General features: G+C 43.2%; 1 protein-coding gene across 3 annotated transcripts in view; it reads right to left on the reverse strand.

Moving 5' to 3' along the window:
- Positions 1 to 18634, reverse strand: part of ADAMTS2 (ADAM metallopeptidase with thrombospondin type 1 motif 2) — a 173702-nt gene that overhangs the window by 105363 nt on the left and 49705 nt on the right. The window contains exons 1-2 of one of the 3 annotated variants that reach the window (XM_057409508.1): positions 17014 to 17128; positions 3080 to 3239 (exon numbers count right to left, since the gene is read on the reverse strand). In XM_057409508.1, the coding sequence (XP_057265491.1) occupies positions 3080 to 3239; positions 17014 to 17073 (220 nt within the window). In that variant the 5' untranslated portion in view covers positions 17074 to 17128. Of the gene's footprint in view, positions 1 to 3079; positions 3240 to 10984; positions 11107 to 17013; positions 17129 to 18634 lie in introns of those variants that run through there. The other 2 variants (XM_057409509.1, XM_057409507.1) reach the window with 2 other exon arrangements.

Consider the following 18634-nt stretch of genomic DNA (forward strand, 5'->3'; position numbering starts at 1 on the left):
CTCTCTGCCTGAGCAGACATGGGGGGCATGCACACTGACTCATGGCACTGAGATCTCCAACAAACCACCATCCAGAAGAACAGCATTTAGGAGACTATGTCCCCATATAGGTTCCTTACGAGAATAAAGTTAGAACAAGGATGGTTCCCTGTGCCCCGCTGGGATCTTCTGCTCCACAGACCCAGCTCCACAAGGAGCACGGGAGAACCTGGAGAGATTTCCCTAACAGCAGAATCCCAACGGACCAGCTGATGATGGGAGTAAATCCCAACGCCCTTGTGCCATGCAAGATCCAATGCAACCCCTGTGAAAACCCCAAGTCCTTGAAATGACGACTGACCCACCCAACTCCAAGTTCATGGAGCTTTCAATTCCTTCACCTCCTGCTTCACTGGCGAGAGAACAGTTTGTCCTGTTCCTCATGAGAAGAGAGCCAGAGATAGGAATAGTTATAAGGAATTTGTATCTATCTATCCAAACCCAAACATTCAAAAATTATGACTCACAATCCCCTCCCAAATCATGGGATTAAATTAACATATCATGGGACTTCGAAAGATGCCGTCTTAAAAGTTATTTAACACTATATACTTCGTGTTGCTACTTTAAAATATTTACACAGTCAGAAACTGCAAAGTTCTTATCAACAGTTAAAAGAGACAGAAGCTCACCTAGGAAGAAAAAAAGTCATCACATATTCATAAGATTCCTGGAGGCTGGACCTTTAAAAATAGAGCAAGTGTTACAATTCATCACATGTAAATTTATGGGACTTGGCAACAATGCAGATGTCTCCAGGGATGGTGGAAGAGGGGGAGTGCTCTTGGTTAACCTCATTTTTTTAAATGGATACAGTATGCTGAAAGGGCCCTACTAAGTATTTCCCAAATAAGCCCATTGATTAATGTAGAGCACTATGGAAACAAGCAGCACAATGTGCTTAACGCCCAGTCACTAAATATTTTGACGTTTGTTAACCAAAACTAGATGCATTCGCGAAAAAGACAAACTGGGAAATAAAATTACAGTTTCTGAAAGCGTGTCCTTTCCATGCCTGTTGCCTCGAGCAGAGCAGAGGTGGAAAGCCAGGTTTAATAAAAGACAGAGGAGAACAGACCAGTTTTGAAGTGGATGTTCATGTTTTTGGTTAAAGGCAAAGAGAACTTCGTGGAGGGAAAAGCCTGTATCGTACAGTGGGGTTTATTCCACAATAAAAACTAATCTTTAATCAATTTCACAAATCAAAGAGGGTGGGTGGAGGGGAATATTGCTCCTCTCAGAATGTCTTCCTTACTTTTAAACCTGAAATATGAAAAATCACAACTATTCCTCCCTACCACCAGCACCTGCTGTTCCAGACATGGTCAGTGCTGCATCTCAGCCTGGCTTTTGCTCTTTAATCCCACAGTACTGGCTGTTGGCTGTTATTACCTTGTGCCTTTGTACCAGAGCCTGCAAGGTTCAGCCCTCCAGCGAGGTGACAGATGCAGAAGCCTGGTGGCATCACACACAGCGTGTGTAGCTTTGCTGCCAGTCACGGTGGGCAGCCCCTGAGCAGCTCCACGAGAAGCCATGCAGCACAGCGCTGCATTTCAGAGAGGTGTTTTCAGTTCCTGCTGTCAGAGCCTTCCCCCAGCAGGTACCACATGCCAATAACTGGAGCTGGTGCACAGTTTATGCTTTTTCTGTGTACCAGACTCCTACTCCTGAGGAATATTTACCATCCCAAAACAAAAATACTGCCATAAGGTGTGAACAAAATCAAGTCTCTTTTGTTTAAGAGGAAACACAGTGACTGGCTGATATTTTCCAACACTGCAATAATTTTATAAACATCTACTAACAGAGCAGCTTCCATCCTATGAACCTGAGATTTTGGTGCTCAGACTCCTGTGTCCCCCAGCTCTGCTCCACAATGAGTAGAAGGCAACCAGGAGAGCCCAACAGAGCACTGTGTCAGCCACAAAATTCATGGGTTCTTTTGATGGCCAAAGCGGGGAAAAAAATAGGTGAATGCTCTTGCTTGCAGCCTTCTCTCTCCCCATTTCAGTTTCACATTGAGAAATGCATATGGTTCATTTGGCCCTAATTTCAGTGCCTCATCCCTGTGACTCTGTTCCTTCAAGCAGTTTCTTGTATGCAAGAGTAGAATTTTTACAACAGCTGCCATGCTCATAGTCTTTTGAAAATGCTTAAGGTAGCATAGTAGAGGGATGGGGATCACTGGGAAGATTTCTACAAAGGACAATCTAACACACTGCATTATACCTGAAAACATATTATACCGAAAGAAGATAATACTAGAGTATGAGTGGCAAATAACTCTGCAGTTTGGTAGACACAGTTGGAAGAAAAATGGAGCTATTTTGCTGTTTCCACTCAAATGACCCAGTTACTCTCAGTGTTAACATGGCTGTCAAAACATCCACTTAGCAGATTTGCATCCCTTGTTTATTCAGAAAACAAGGTGCAACATCCAAGCAGTTACAACAGGAATAGAAAATACTACATAGAACAGGTGTTTATGTTTAGCTCCAGTTACTCCATCACTGTCTATCACATCCTTAGTACTACGCTACACTACACATGATCTCAGCCAAAAGGCCAAGAACATTAAATTCCACACTTGGAAACACATAATAAAAAGCAAGAAAGTTTGTGTCCATATCTGAAGATACCATTATTTTCCTGCTGGGATTAAATCCAGCCCAGTGAAGACACTGTCAATGAGAAGCCTGTGTACCACATCAGCTTTGGTATCCTTGCCACAGCCTTCCAACACGGTCTTTCCAACTGGTCCCTAGTAGGCAGAAGCACCTCATCCACCATCCCCTTGTTCTGCTCTGACCCGGGGACTCAGCGGAACACAGGACACTTCCACCATGCTGGAGATGGTTTTGACTGCTGCAGTGCTTGCTTAGCACGGGTGAAGTGTTCAACTCCCCTACCTTTTCATTTACAGTGGGAGAAGAACACATTTCCATTTTCAAGGATAAAAAGCCAGAGACAGCAGATCACGTTGGCCACGTGCCTTCAGCTACACTCTATACATCAGCTGGCATTAACATCTCTGCCTTACCTTCATAGAGGGTATCCACATTCTCAATAGGAAGCTGCTTCTTGGCAGCTGCTCTGCGATAGACCACGTGTGTCCGGCCTCCTCCCTCCTCCTCCTCCTGGGCCCCCTTCTCCAGAGGTTCAATGAAGAACTCGTCCTTGTCTGTGCGGATCATGCCAGCCTGCAGCAACAGGGCAGAGATCGACCATTTTGCGTTACTGCACGTACAGCAGACGTCGGGAGTAAACAGTTGCAATATGCTTAAGCACACTTTAGTGCTCTCCAGAGAGCAATTAAGATGCAGAGGAAACCAGGTGAGTCCTTTATTACAGCAAAACCAAGCTGTAAAAAAACAGCATCATTTCCCCAACTCGACAAGAAAGGACAAAAAGTACAACCCTGTACCAAAAAGACTTCTCCTCAAACCACAAGAGCAAAGTGCAGGTCTAAGGACCTGCCCTATTAGTAATAAGCTACAATGAAAGTTACTATGACCTTAGCTATCCATCAGGCCCAGGGTGATCCAGTGTTTACTCTCTCTGCTAAATAAAAGATCAGTTCAGCACCATAGGCTGATCCTGATGTGCAGTTCAACAACCAAAAATCACAGCCCTTCTGTTCAGAAGCAAGACAGAAAAGTACCATGTCTTCCATGCAGGCAACTGAGATTTGTGACTATTTCCCCCTTGACACAAAGGGTCCAGCTTTACAAAATACTCTTTGAAGAATTAGCCACAACTAGTTCAGGAAAGGTGTCAGTAGTGCATTGGTAAGAAATAAAGACCTGGACCAGGTACCCTGGTGTGGAAAAAAAGAGAAATGTACATTTCTACAAAGCACCCTGAAGGAACATCACCCCAGCAATTCCCACTGTGTTCAGGGGAAGCCCTCATAAAGACTGAAAACTTTCAAATGAAAACATCTTTTCAGTATCTTCATGCAGGTGAAACATCTCGGACACCTGGTCCAAGGCATTTGCCTCCTCTTGCAGTCCTGCCCCACTGCAGAAGGTCACAGAAGCCAGTAGCTGTCGTGCAGAGATGCTTGGCTTGGATCAATTTTTCTGCATATATTTGCACATCTGTGTTTGAGAACTTAAACTAATGAACTCTTCGCTTGTAAACAGAAAGTCTTACTCTTCATGTGAGAGAAATAGCTCAGATTACTATTGAGAGAAGCCCCAGAACCAACCTTCAGAAGCTCCTTCATCCTGCTCCTTCCTATTCTGCCCACTGGTTATCCTGGAGTCACCAGACTTTCAAACTGGGCACAGAAGAGTATCTGGACATTGACACACATCACTTTGCTACCTGAGCTTCTGGGAGCCTAAACCCTCTGTTGGTTGAAGCCCCACTTCAAGCTTCCAGGAGAACCAATTTGACTCCTTTGAACCCACTATCTTCACTTGAAACAAGCATCATCTAAACACTCTTATCATACCCTAGCACTAAAGTTCTCATACAACACATATTTTTTCTTCTACAAGCAGCAAACTATATTCCTACTGCTATAAATACAGTATGTTCTTTGGTTCCCTCCTTGGAAAAATGTCAGGTTCATTTGTCATGTCTTAACTTATATTAGGCAAGATTTCCAGTCCCAGATTTCATATAATGTACACAAAAACAGATTGAAAGGCAAGGATTAAAGAAGCAAAATTACATCGAAGCAATTTAAACTGATGCCATTCTGCCTGTATAAAGGAAACTGAATTTGAAATCCCGTCCTGTTTCTTCTTATCTAATTTAGATTCCACATCAGACACAAAAAGGTGAGACAGGCTCAGCAGCTCAAGGAAGCTAAGACAAGCAACAAAATAAGTCCTGAACCCAGAGACAGCAACTGATCTTTCTCTGTAAAAGGGAATACATGAAAAACTCAGCATTGATGTCATTCTCCTACTAACGCATAGTTTAATTGTATGTACACACACTTCTTCTGGATCTTAAATATTATATCCAGACATTTTAAAGCCTTTTTATAAGAAATGCACAACTAAAGATCAAGAAGGAACAAGCATTTGCATGCTCAGCTGCACAGACTGCAATCCACACACCCAGGAGAAATACAGAGAGCTTCACTGTCAGGAAGTAAAAAATGGGATTTTGCTCGTTGCAAGTGAGCTCCATGGCTGTGCACACGCTCAGATGTATTCCTGGATTTATAAACCTAGTATGAGCTAAGCAGCTAATGCCAGATCTTAGTTTAAAATGCAAACCATACTTGAGGATCCTGGGGAAGACACTGCTGTACATTGTATGCAGCAGGGAGCACTGACTGGAGTTTGGAGAAATGGAGATCTCCTCAGGTTTACAGATAAGCAACTTCTATAGTCAGCACTTGAACGGATTAGACAGAAGAGCAACTTTTATAGGTGAACTTTAGCTTCCAGGGCATGATGGCCTTTTGAAAAAGCAAACATCTGGGTCAGAGTGAAGACCCCTTGCTGAGATCACGAAGATGACAACCTGGGACAGGCTGCAAGACTAAACAATAGAGATGCTTGAATGCTGGCTCCCAAGACACAAACCCAGTGGGCAAACACTGATGTTCCCTGCAGATATTGTGCCTGGTGCTGGCCCTTTTGCATGCAGCAGGATTCATGTGGCACTGAATACTGCTAAATAGCAGGCCATCCATCAGGTGCTCCTATTTCACACACTGCTTCTGGGATAGACACAACACCATGCTGCACATTTCCATGGCAGTATCCTCCCTAATTCCATTGGAGTGTAGAAAGGAATGAATTTAACCTTCAAACATGATTGAATATTTCTTTTCTCATTCTAATCTTGAACTACACTGGAATTTCTCTTTTCCCTTAGTCCTGAGAAAAATATCAGTTATTTTTGGAGAGAATTATTAAGAAAGAGTTCATTTGCGTTTGAACTGTAAAAGATTTATATATTTTTATATATTGTCTATCCTACATAGTCCTTGATTTAGCCAACAATATTCTTATGAAATAAAAAAAAAGAAAATTGGCTGTTTAAGACTTTAAGAAGAAAACTATTTCAATGGCAAGACAGAGTTCCTACAGCAATCCATGGTTCAAGCCATCTGCCTAATAATATACACACAGTTATAAATGATTCATTAAGAAATACGTGGGGCTCCTCAATGTCTCCACCACACATTTCCTTGCTGCTTTCAGCAAGACTTTAACCTCTTTACTTCCATTTCTCCACCTCTGAGCCAGCAGAACAACAGTCTTGCAGGATAATTACAAGGACTGATTTGTTATCTTTTTGCCAAGAGCTTGGAACATGAAAAGCTTGAGATGAATTTCCTAATGCATCTGTCCTGATACCACTCAGAACAGCCTCAAAAAAGCTCACTATGAGGGTGGTGACAAATTGGTACAGGTCACCCAAGGAAACTGTGGAAGTGTTCAAGGCCAGACTGGATGGGGCTTGGAGCAACCTGGCCTAGTAGAAGGTGTCCCTGCCTGTGGCAGGGGTTGGAATCAGATGAGCTTTAAGGTCCCTACCAACCCAAACCAGTCTGGGATTCTATGACTTCAGAAAGCTCTTGGGCCATTGTCTGGCCATTCACTCCAGGGGTTGTGAAAGCAGAATTAAGCCCTTCTATTACCAGTTTCCCCAAGTTCTGAACAGAAGAACTGTAGTTACTTTCATAAACGAAGAGCTTAAAAGCAGCATACATCAACAGCATTGTTCTGCCCTATACTGCTCGTTACCCATCTGGGACTGCTGTACTTGCAGGAGTTTGGGATTAGCAATGTTCTTGCTGCACGACACCCTGCAGCCACACATGGGCTGTGTGATGCAGAACTGGGTGTGGGATGGGGCACCTCCATGGCAAGGACTTCCAGTTCTGGAAAAAACGCTCAGCTGTTACCTCTTCCCCTCCTCTTCTGGGACTTCTAACTTGAAACTACAGCAAATATGGGAATATTGCTAAATAATGATGGCAGCAGAGACTGCGTCTTGTGACTAATAAAAATAGAAATTAATTGAAAAATTGTTTGCCTTTGGAATGCACCGAACTGCAGCAAAGACCCTGTAATATCCTGCTATTTCCCTAAATGGGACATCCCCAGGCGTTGCTTCCAAGCGCTTTTAGATCCCAGCTGCAAATTACTCAAGTCAAGCACTGCTTAGCACTCATTAATATGCATTAAAGACTCAAGCAGAAGACACTTAATCAAAAGGAAACTGCAGTTGAGAGAATCAAAACCACTGCTAAGGTTAGTAAGGCTGTTATTTAGAAGTGAAAGCAACACTGGAAAATCTCACAAGGAAGGCAGGGAATGACTGTCCTGTCTAATTAAGACAAGAATTACATCGATAAGCCACAAATGAGTCCATTGCAATACACAGGGCTGAGGTTTAAAGCTCCACTGATCTCTCTTGGGGATACCAGGGCTCCCTGAAGACCACAGGATCTACATATCCTGGCAATGGCAGTGGCCATATGGGCTTTCAGCCCAAGGTAATTCCCCTAGTCCTATCCACCAGGATGGAGAGCTCCTCTCCAGCGCAGAGTGCAGTGAGGAGCAGGTCTCTTCTCCAGTCTTTTCAACATCCTCAACCCTCCCTGCCCTTCTAAAGACATTCTTTAGAAGTCTAATTTGACAGGAAACCTGCCTGGCATATTTAGATCTACAGAAAACTCCATGTTTTAGAGCATTAGCTCCTGTGGCTAATTACATGTCTCACTGGCTCTGCAGTTGGTGAGTAACTTAATTGTCTCCTCATTCCCATTCACATCACAGCTCCCTGTTCAAGGCTGTAATGAAGTAACCCATCTAGCTGTTGCTTCAGGACTCCAGAGCCTCAGCCCATTCTGTAACCACAAGTTTAATTAATGTTCATTTTCTTCCTCATTAGTACAGCTTTACAAAGTTTCTCATTGCCATATAAAGGCAGATTTACTCCTCAAGCTCCAAGCACACGATACAGACAGGAAGCTAAAATTAAATGTGAACAAACCTGCTTAATGAAATTAGTAATCTACAAAAGCAGGGTGTTTCAGAAACTCTCAGAAACTGTGTTCCTATAGAGAGAGCTCTATTTTCCTGTTTGATTCTGAAAAGGGCAACCAGCCACACAATATGCCTGTGCATGAACAAATCCTAACACAGTCCTGAATTTCAGGTGATTTTCTTGAGCTCAAAGGGGAGTTCCATCTATCTGATTCTTAACCTCAGTGCCTGGGTTAGGAGCCTGCACTCCCTGCAACGTCGGTGAAGTCTCCAAGGGGAATTTGCTTTATGGGATCCTCCCAACAGTCAGTTCACAGAGAAACACAGAGAGGACATTTGCATTTCACTGTATAGATGCCAATAAATAGTCTGTAGATGACTTGAAAGAGAAAGTATTTATATTTGCAGGACAGCTTATTGGACAAGGTCTTATTCTATTTCTGTATCAATGTGCCTCTACCCTAAATACACAACTGCTATTATGTTTGACCAAAACTGGCACTAGCAGGGCAGAGCAGCTGAAAGCAAATTCCATGTTATTTTTATTTATGATCCCTCCCTAGGTCCTAGAACCACAGGAACATGCTTTTCCCAAACAACAACAGATGTGTCCTCCCAGCGCTAAAGTCAAGTACGGAAATACTATTAGTTCAATTACATTAGAATGGGCCTGATGCACCAGGAGCTCTGATGGCTGGAGTAAGAACACCCGGGAGGTCTGCAGCAGAACTAAGAACATAACAAAGACCTTCCAAACTCACCCCTGCCCATACAGGATCTCTCAACGTTTCCAGTTCTACAATTCATTCCCAATCACACAGTACATTTCTTCAGGAACAGAAGCGTTTTATTTCCATTCAGCTTCATTCACACAGATAACAAGGCAAAGGGAAAGCTTCTTATGTCAAATTTGCATTTGATTCTTTGAGAACATACCTCAAACTACCGAAGCATTGCAGAGGGAGAATTGTGCAGTGCTGCAAATTCATCTGTCTTTACAGTGAATGGAGGTATTGAAGGAATTGTGGCAAACGTTTGAAACATGCTGCCACTTACTGTGCTCTATGCTGCTGCCCTATGCCCTAGAGCTACACTGCTTTATTCAGTCCCATGTTGGATGGGGAAGGGGAGAAAGAGAAAGTTTTTAACTGAGCATATAGATTTTAATTACCATTGATCTAAAGGAGTATTTTTCAGCTTTTCTTCAAGTCAGTTTGCAATTAAGCTGATTTATTTTTACATAGCCTCAAAAAGATATGGAGGGAAATAATATGCATAAAGAAAGGACAGAAGGGCAGAGCCTGCTGGGTAGCCCTATGAAAGCTGTGTGTTACTTAGGGCCCCTATTTCTCCTCTGCAGAATGGGGATAAGGTCACATTTTTAATGTACTTTGAGTTCCACTAATGAAAAGCACCATCCGAGAGCTGTTTGTATGATGAGTGCTTTCATAATGGGCTGCTTCTGCACAGTCCTTGTAGCTCAAGGGAGGATGGGTATCCATCCATCCATCCATTCATGCATCTGTACGCTTCCTCTGCTACCAAAAATAAAGTTTTGTCCCTGGAGCCCAGCTTAGTCACTACACAATTGCAGGTGTGATTAATAATAGCAGAGGGACAAATCTGCAGCCAGTATAACCTGAAGCTAAAAGAACTGCCTTAGTTTATAGCAGATGCGAATCTGGACCCAAATCTTGTAGGGTATAACTCATTTTAGAAACTCAAAAGGTTTTTCTGTGGTTTTGAAAGACACAATAGTCAGACAGACTGTGTCTCGTTCTCACTGAACCATCGAGAAAACAGACACAATTAAAGTGCTTTCACAAAGCAATGCCAGCAGACTTCAAGACAAGCGTCCTGGCCACAGCGCCTGGGCTTTTACCAGTGGACAATGCTAAAAACTTTGCTTCCAACTTTTCTGCCTTCAAAGGAAATTCCCAGAGTCTCACCTCTGTCACTCAGTGCCTGCCTGGGGCCGGCAGCCATGCAGAAGACCAGGATCATGATCCATCTCCTGCCTCTGCCCCCTACAACCTGTCCCATCCTAGCACCCACTCACCCCTGAATCTAGGTAGATAGCAATAGGTAAACCTCATTTTCAAAGGTTTAGATAATACACAAAAGCACGGCTTTCTGCAAAATGAGTATCTGCAGCAAATACAAAGTACAGCCTGCAAAAAGTATAATGGAGACTCTGGAGCAGGCAAATTCAGAGCATGATACAGGTTGGCTTCCACCTTTCAGATGCCTCCACCACCACCATAAGGAGCCTCGTTTCCAAAGAGTTCAGCTGCAGCAGCTATTAGAATTCTGTAGCTCTTTAAACAGTTCTTTTAGCTAAAATAATGCTTAAGCAAGAACATTTTGGAAAGTCTCTAGGCTTGATGTCCACAGGTATGTATAATTCCAAGTGGGAAGGAGGTGAGTTATTAAATAGCTGTTAAGAATGAAAATGATAAATGCGGCAGATCTTGCAGACTCAGGGGATTGCAAACTTGATTGCTGTTGTTGCAAGCAGGGAATAGCAATTGCTGTTCCCTGCAACAGAGTTTCTCAATTTTAATCTTTCAGGGAGGAAAAGCATGAATATCAAGTCCTTGAATTTGCTAACAGCAAGATCCAAAAGCATTAACTTTCCCAATTTTAACACAAGGAGCCATTTGAAGTAAAGCAGTTCTGAGGTCCCTTTGACAAAATGCATAGTTGAGTCCTACCCTCAGCAATAAAATTGAATTGACATTCTGCAAGAAAACAAAACCAGTCTGACTGGAAAGCTCTTCAGCTCAAACTCACAAAATGGGAGAGTTGCTACACAAGATTCTTCACAAAAATATATTTGCTTAAGGCACAAACCACCACCCACTGAAGTCAACGGGTGTCACATTCATAAATCTCAAGGTCAGGATTCATAAATGGAATCATAAATATTAAAGCAGTTTAGTCTGACCTTCTTCATAACACAGGCCAAAGACTCTCACCAAAGCATTGCTGCAACGATTCCCAAAACCAGTCTTCATCCTGAATTCAGCAGAGCCGGATCAGATCCATTAATGTGTAGGAATGGAGTCTAGGTCTCTGCTATGCTAAACAACATAAAAGGATCCAGACCACAAATTGGAGAAAAAGTTGTATATATTACATTAATCTGAGTTGAAACTTAACATTTAAAGTCACTTAAAATTATGTTATAGAAATCTCTAATCTTCCCTTCAGAAGACGTCACTGCAGCAACATTTCATGTTCCAAAGGGGTGCATGAGCTACAATGGCCATTCCTACCTCTCCCTTTTCCTCTGTTCTCTACCATCCCTTCTCACACAGCAGCCCCAGTGTCCATGTAGCCACACAGTGAGCGGGCTCAGGATGCTCACCCTGAAATCACCATCCCAGAAAGACGTGCACCTTGTCAGAACCAGGTCCTCTTGGTTTGCAGTTTCTGATGTCAGTGAGACCCCCAGCAGGTAAAATTTCCCACCTGGAATAGAGCATCTCACACCTACTTCACACGGTTCCATGCAACAGCTCTAAATCAGGCCACATGTCCAGGGGTGACCAACGCTTTTTTGCATGATGTGGAAATGAGGTAGGGTCCTTCCCTGCTAAATGTAAGTTTGACTTCAACTGGATGCCTATAAGGGTGAAGGGAAACCAAAATACCAAACTTGCTATAGCCTGAGCTTGTTTTCCTTTCCATGTCCTGTAGCCAGGCTTATTTTAACCTTCCTTCTCTTGCCCTGAATTGGAGGAATGAATCTGAAAAGCAGTTATCCAAATGAGAGCATGAAAAACTAATGAGAGATGAGCTTTCCATTTTATACTGCACTCCAATCCAGGCTCCCAGTACAAGATGTCAACAAAGTGCAAGATTGAGTACAGAAACTAAAATAATTAATCCCTGGAGGAACAAGCTTATTAAGAAGGATTAAATCAAAGAATTAATGTGCACTATTTGTCTGTATGACAAAGAAGAAGGGAGGCATATGATAACACTCCAAGATTTGAAAGCACAGAGAGAATGCGAATTGCTGATGAGAAAAGCTTGGACATATCAGGAAACAAACAAAAAAAGAAACTCTGATAGAAATTTTAGCCTGTGATGCTATAGGCAGTCTTGCGCAGCTTAAACATCCTTACATTAACATCCCTTATTCATTACATTGCACTAGTACACACAGTTCAAGGGGAAAACAGGCCAGCCACAGAAACAGAAGCCTGAGAGACCACCCAGAGGCACCTGAAGCAACCTCCTCACTGCTACGGGTGAAATAAAGTGCACTCTCACAAAAATGAATAGCACTCCTTAAGGGCAATGTACGTGCATCCATATGGCGATCTGACTGCTAAAGCAGATATGCTGGACCTCACACCTAGAGGTCTACAGGTCCCTTAAGAAGCATTGAGGACGAGATGGTGCTCGTGGCCATCGTGGGCATGAGGACAGAAGTACTGGATGTCAAGATGCAAGTTGAAACCAGGGGTTTCATTATGACAGTGCTGAGGAAATGAGGTGTGGATTCAGTGGATATGGAAACAGGAGTTTGGTACTGGGGAAAACTCTGGAGTGGATAAAGTTGGTACAATAGAGATAAGTTTCTGCCACATCATCACTGTATTGAATACTGGAAAGGATGTAAAGAGTCCTTTAAATTAAAGGAAGGATGGTACAGAAGGCCAAGTTTGATGTATACCGATAAGAAAATATCAGACACTCAGTGAAAGAAGACAGTCTGGGGACATTTAACAGCAGGATAGAAAGCACACAGGAACAAACCAGCCTGCCAGCAGAAAATAGAGCCTAGAATTAACTCAGATTAACCATTTAACTATGTCAAAGAAGATTCCAGAATCCCTTCAGATGAAATTTCTAGGTGTATATAGGAAAAGATAGGCATAGTGTGATACTGTCAACTGCTTAACCAGGACATCAGCAGCAGCTGAGACACACTGTGGGAGAACAGAAGTGCAGAAAGCACATAGTAATGGAAGGTGTGTACAGCCTCTGTGGAGACAGAGCAAATATAACCTGAGGAGTGGGGCTAAGGATGGATTTTTAGGTATCATTAGTGATTGCTTCACAAAGCTCTTGAGACCCAGCCCCGCAAAGGGGATGCAGCCCTCACCTTCCTAAGCAGTGCAGTTAACTGTTGCCATTGAAGAATACCCATTAACACTGACCACAGCATGCTCATGTTTGATGTCCTGACAAGAGCAACAAAGCCTGTAATACTTCTGCAGTGTACACTTCCAGAAAGGATGACTACATAAGAATAAAGAATTTGCACGAGAAGAATGAAATGTACACCTAAAAAAGAACTTCATTGCAGGTAGCATTAAAGACAGTGTATTGAAGTCCCAGAGCAAGCATCCACCAAACAAGTTCAGACAGAGCAAATGAAAGTCAGCACTGCTGAACAGCAAGGCAAGGGAGGGCTGTTGGAGGCATCCTACCAAAGGAAAACTGAAAGGGCCATAAACTGGCAGATTAAAGATAAAATCACAATAAGGCATGCCAAAAGAGAGTCTGAGGAATAACTTGCAGAAAGCATAAAAACTAATTATAAAACCTTTCTGAAATACATCATGACCTGAAAACTCATCAGGGTATCGGTAAGGCCAACAGATTATGCAGGTTTAAAGGAAAACTCAGAGACAGTACTGTAACAGCAAAATTAAATGAGGTTCTTCAAACCATGCCCACCTCAGAGAACCTGGAGGAGGCCCCTGTAGAAGAGCTCTTCCCATCTAAGGTTGAACTGAAGGGTCTGCATCAGACTGAAAAATCAGAAGAGGAGGTCATAGCATAAAATCTACAATAAAGAGGCTACAGGACTTCATCCTGACAAAACTAAGACATGAAACCATCTAGCTACTGCATGTGTCATGGTTTGCTCAAAACTGCTTCAGAACCAAAGGACTGATTGCAAATGAAAAGGCATAGCCAGGTTCTAAAAGGAGCTCCCCAAGCACCCTTGGGTACAAAGACCAATAAGCCAGACAGACAATGGGGATACAGCTTCATACAATACACATTTCAGTTTTGGAACCCCTTGCCATAGGAAAGGGTCTACTAAGAAAACCCGAGCCCACTAATGCTGCAACACCAGACAAACACTCGCTACTGGCCGGTTTTGAAGACAGAATAAGGACTTACATGGACATCTGGCCCAACGCAGTACGGCTCATGTGACTGTCTTTCCCTCATCTTGATCACCTCCATTTTTTTTATGGTTTTTTTTCTGGTTTTTGTGCTTTTCCTGATATTTTTCTCCTCTGCTCCCTCTGAGGCTGCAACTACCAATAAAACAATTTAATATTGCCTGAGCTGAAGAACAAGAACGTTCCCTCTGCCTGTTCCTCAGACTATGGCTCCAGTTACCATAAACTTTTCACCAATCTCCAAGCAGCACAAAAGAACTTAAAATACTCACATGCATTCTAAAGAATACACCCACAGTTAGATAATAACTGTAGAAACATAAAAAGTTAGCAGGTGTAGACCGTTGATAACATTTTATGTTGGAAAACAAAAAAAGCACCTCTACTCTTGGGCAAAAGCTAAAATAAAAGTCCCTGTTTTCTCACAGAAATAGAAATGAAGCTCCAACCTCTTTGCAGCAACTAGATAGAAGTGGAACACAACGTACACTGAGTCAAAGGGAGCCTGTATAAAGGATGCAGCCCCTGAAGAGAGCATGGGAAATAAATGCAAAGAAACATAAATCAGCCTGTAAATCCTTCAGAACTACTAGAAATCAAATTACATACCATATGTCAGTGGGCTAGTATATTCACACCAGTAGAGCTGGGTTAGTGCCACCACACATTCTGGTAAGTTTACAAGTAGCATGTGTTTATTTGGACAATACTATTACCACAAAAGATATTAAGGAAGTTCTTCAGGAGGCGGTTTCCATACTTTACATGTCTTCTATAAAACAACGAGGCTTTCTTATTTAAAGTTGCCTGTAAATCTCATGAGATAGAACTAAACAGACATTATAAATTTATACTACTAGGCAGAGAGAGAAAAAAAAGAAATAAAAACATTTGTAGCACTTGAGCCAGCAACAACGCTTACAAACTTCTTAAAGGCAACTCTTCAAATATAGTTACCAGAACTACAAACCAGGAGTCTGGACCAGAGGAAATACTGTAGTAAGAAAACCAATTGTCTCCCCTTATAAATGGACAAAAATGTTAGTTTTCAAAAGGAATTATCAGATCATAGAATCATAGAATAGTTATGGTTGGAAAGGACCTTAAGATCATTAAGTTCCAACCCCCCTGCCATGGGCAGGGACACCTCACACTAAACCATCTCACCCAAGGCTTCGTCCAACCTGGCCTTGAACACTGCCAGGGATGGAGCATTCACAACTTCCCTGGGCAACCCATTCCAGTGCCTCACCACCCTCACAGGAAAGAATTTCCTCCTTATATCCAATCTAAACTTCCCCTGTTTCAGTTTTAACCCGTTACCCCTTGTCCTATTACTACAGTCTCTAATGAAGAGTCTCTCCCCAGCATCCCTATAGGCCCCCTTCAGATACAGGAAGGCTGCTATGAGGTCTCCACGCAGCCTTCTCTTCTCCAGGCTGAACAGCCCCAACTTCCTCAGCCTGTCTCCATACAGGAGGTGCTCCAGTCCCCTGATCATCCTCGTGGCCTCCTCTGGACTTGTTCCAACAGTTCCATGTCCTTTTTTTGTTGAGGACACCAGAACTGCACACAATGCTCCAGGTGAGGTCTATTGTATGAACTCCACCACCCAAACCAAGATCAGGTATTGCAATGATGTCTCAAAATCCTGCCTAGAGGAAATATCCAGCACAGGGCAAAACTTGGCTGCTCTGCGCCTTTGAGGGCGTCCCAAATGAGGATGCCCATTGGTGACATGGAAGGGCCTGACAGTGAAACCTCCCTCAGAAAACAGAGTTTCCAATCAACTCATGTGTATCCCAGACCAGACGGATGAACACACTGGTGTCAGGACATTGCCATGTGACTGCTGAGCCACTGAGCTTCACAATGAACTTCCAACATCGCTGAAAAACTCCAAAGGAGGTCAACAAAGTCCTCACTTCTCCCTTTTAAATTTGCTGCTAACTATGCGATCGAGATAGCACGGTTCAGGAGGATCAGGGAATGAACGCACAGGGAACTGCCAAATGGAAGCTAACGCTGACAGAAAACTAAAATGCAGAAGCATTAAACCAACCTACACATCTTACAACGTCCTTAATTAGCTGCGTGCTGACTACTGCAACCAGTTCAATGAAGGTTTCCTCTCACTGCACAGCCAAAGTCAGCCAGCACCAAAATAAATAAATAAATAAAAGGATGTTTGAATATGGGATAAAAAAAGACAAGACAGATGGCATTATTATTTTGTTACACAAGTCAGTGGCAAAGCCGCATTGAAAACACTGGATTCAGGATGCAAATGTAACCAAAGTGAAACGCTTCCAAAGCAGTTGAATAGGAATGACCAGGACCTCAAAACCACTCATTTTAGCAGGGAGACTGAATACATTAAATATTTGGTTTAATGTGAATGAGAAAGAGGAAAACAATTAATGGTGCAATAAGGAATACCTGAAAGTCATCATTTCACAGTAAAGACAAAGAGAGGAACAATTAGATTAAAACAAGATTTCCCCTGCCTCCCTCTGCCTAAAACAAATCACAGAGTAACTCCACAGCTTTCAGTCTCCAGCTAACATCTTATAGCAAATTAAAGACCTTCAACACAAACAGTGAGGAGCCACAGAAGCTCCAGGGTGCCCCAGAAAGAACAGAAGCAGGTCTGGACTTCTTGGTCCGGGAGCCCTGCCAGACCTAAAGACTTTATTAAATGAAAATGCCCAGAGGATCCTAAAGAGGAAAATCTCTTTTGGTTTATTTATTTAACTAGTGATACTAGTTCATATTTACAGGTTGAGTTTGTACTGGTAGCTTTTTGTTTTTACAAGTCTATGTTCCAGCTGACCCTGGTTTCACGTACTTACACCTACTGTGACAGTTTTACAACCTGTTGTAGCTGCCCCACGCAAAACAGCCAAAGCCATGCTGTTCTTTTGGTAACACCATCAGGTTTCATTGCTCTCCTTCAACAGGTTTCAGATTCTATTTAGGTACCTCATCTCTATGGTAACTGCCAACCCTACAGAGCCTCACAGCACCGTGGCGAAGGAAAACAATCCTCCGTCCCTCACTGGGGAAACAGGATGCAGGAAAACGATGACTTGCCCAAGGACCTGCAGGAACTCTGTGGTAGAAATGGGAAACCAGATGTCCTGAAGGCCAAGGCCAGAGCATGAACCACAAGATACTCTTTGCTCTCCTACCAGCAAAACCTCATGCTCCAAGTGGCTGTCAGCATCAGTCACTTCCATCCACACCACAGTTCTCAGTTTACAAAGCAGGAGCTTTAAGGGAGAAGTCATTACATTCTCTGTGCCTTCACTACTCTCCTGAAAGAGCTGGTCGACGTACAGCCCTCTCTTCTAGCTGTTTACCACCAGCAGGTTCACCAGCCCAGGGCCGGTGGCTGCAGCACAGTTTGGAGCTTAACACAATTAGACTTTCATGGGATTCATCTGAACTCTGGGGAAGCAGGAATTTCACAAAGCTATAAAGGTCGCTTTAAGAAGTTTTCCAGATTTTATCATTTTTCACACAGTCTGCAGTTCTCCTTCCTGGCTTTTGAAAAACGGCACACAGCTGTGCTTTGGATCAGGGCTGTGACTTTTGGCAGCAGGCAGAGGAGGCCCAATGTGAGGCTGGGGCAGGCAGCATCACCCTGAGCCACCCTGCGTCTCTTGTCACTGAGGAGGGACCGGTCCCCCTCACCTGCAGTGCTGCAGGCTCCCGCTGTACCACAGCACTTCTGAACTACTAAATACCAACCTGGATCTGCTCTCCTGAATAGGATCAACGTCAAAAATGAACACACGCATGAAAGGCAATGGGGAAGATACAGGAGAAAAATCTAATGAATGTTGGATGTCCCCCCATTTCAGGGCAGGTTTTCTTTCTTGTATTTTCTACTTGAAGTTTTTATTTTGTTACTTTCAGTCTGTTCTGGTGTTATCCAGGCTCCTACCGATTCTCAGCATCTTATTTTCACATCCAACTTCACTCCAGATTCTGAACATATTTTCTGCCTTTTCCAAAGAGCTCACAGGGCTTCTTGTAGTTGCAGAACAGATGGCACAACACTTAGATTTGCTTTAGTAAACGGACAAATGTGATTGCTTTGTTCTTCTCCCCTCGCATCTGTGCTCAGTGGAGGTCTGCCTCTGTGAGCAGGCAGCCAAGGACAGTGATGCTGCAGCCATCAGATAGCAGTGGGGCAGGACCAGGCACTTGCCAAATCTCCTGGAGCCAAACCAGCTCTAGGGCAGCATGGGTGGGCACAGACACAGCATCTCCCAGTCAGCAGCACAAGAACCAAATGCAAACGGTCACCTTCCCCTAGGATCTGCAGGACAAACCTTTGGAAACATTAAAGTGCAAAGGGAGGTAGGGAAAATGAGAAGCACAAAAGAACACAATACACTGGCTCCCTTAGAAGAGCCTGAGGACAAGCACTGTCATTTTTAGCCATATTTCAACTTCTGAAGCAGC

The sequence above is a fragment of the Pezoporus wallicus genome, unplaced genomic scaffold, assembly GCF_028554395.1.
Source record: "Pezoporus wallicus isolate ANWC-B61680 ecotype Strahan unplaced genomic scaffold, APGP_CSIRO_Pwel_v1 contig_8166, whole genome shotgun sequence".
In the NCBI taxonomy this organism is placed as follows: domain Eukaryota; kingdom Metazoa; phylum Chordata; class Aves; order Psittaciformes; family Psittacidae; genus Pezoporus; species Pezoporus wallicus.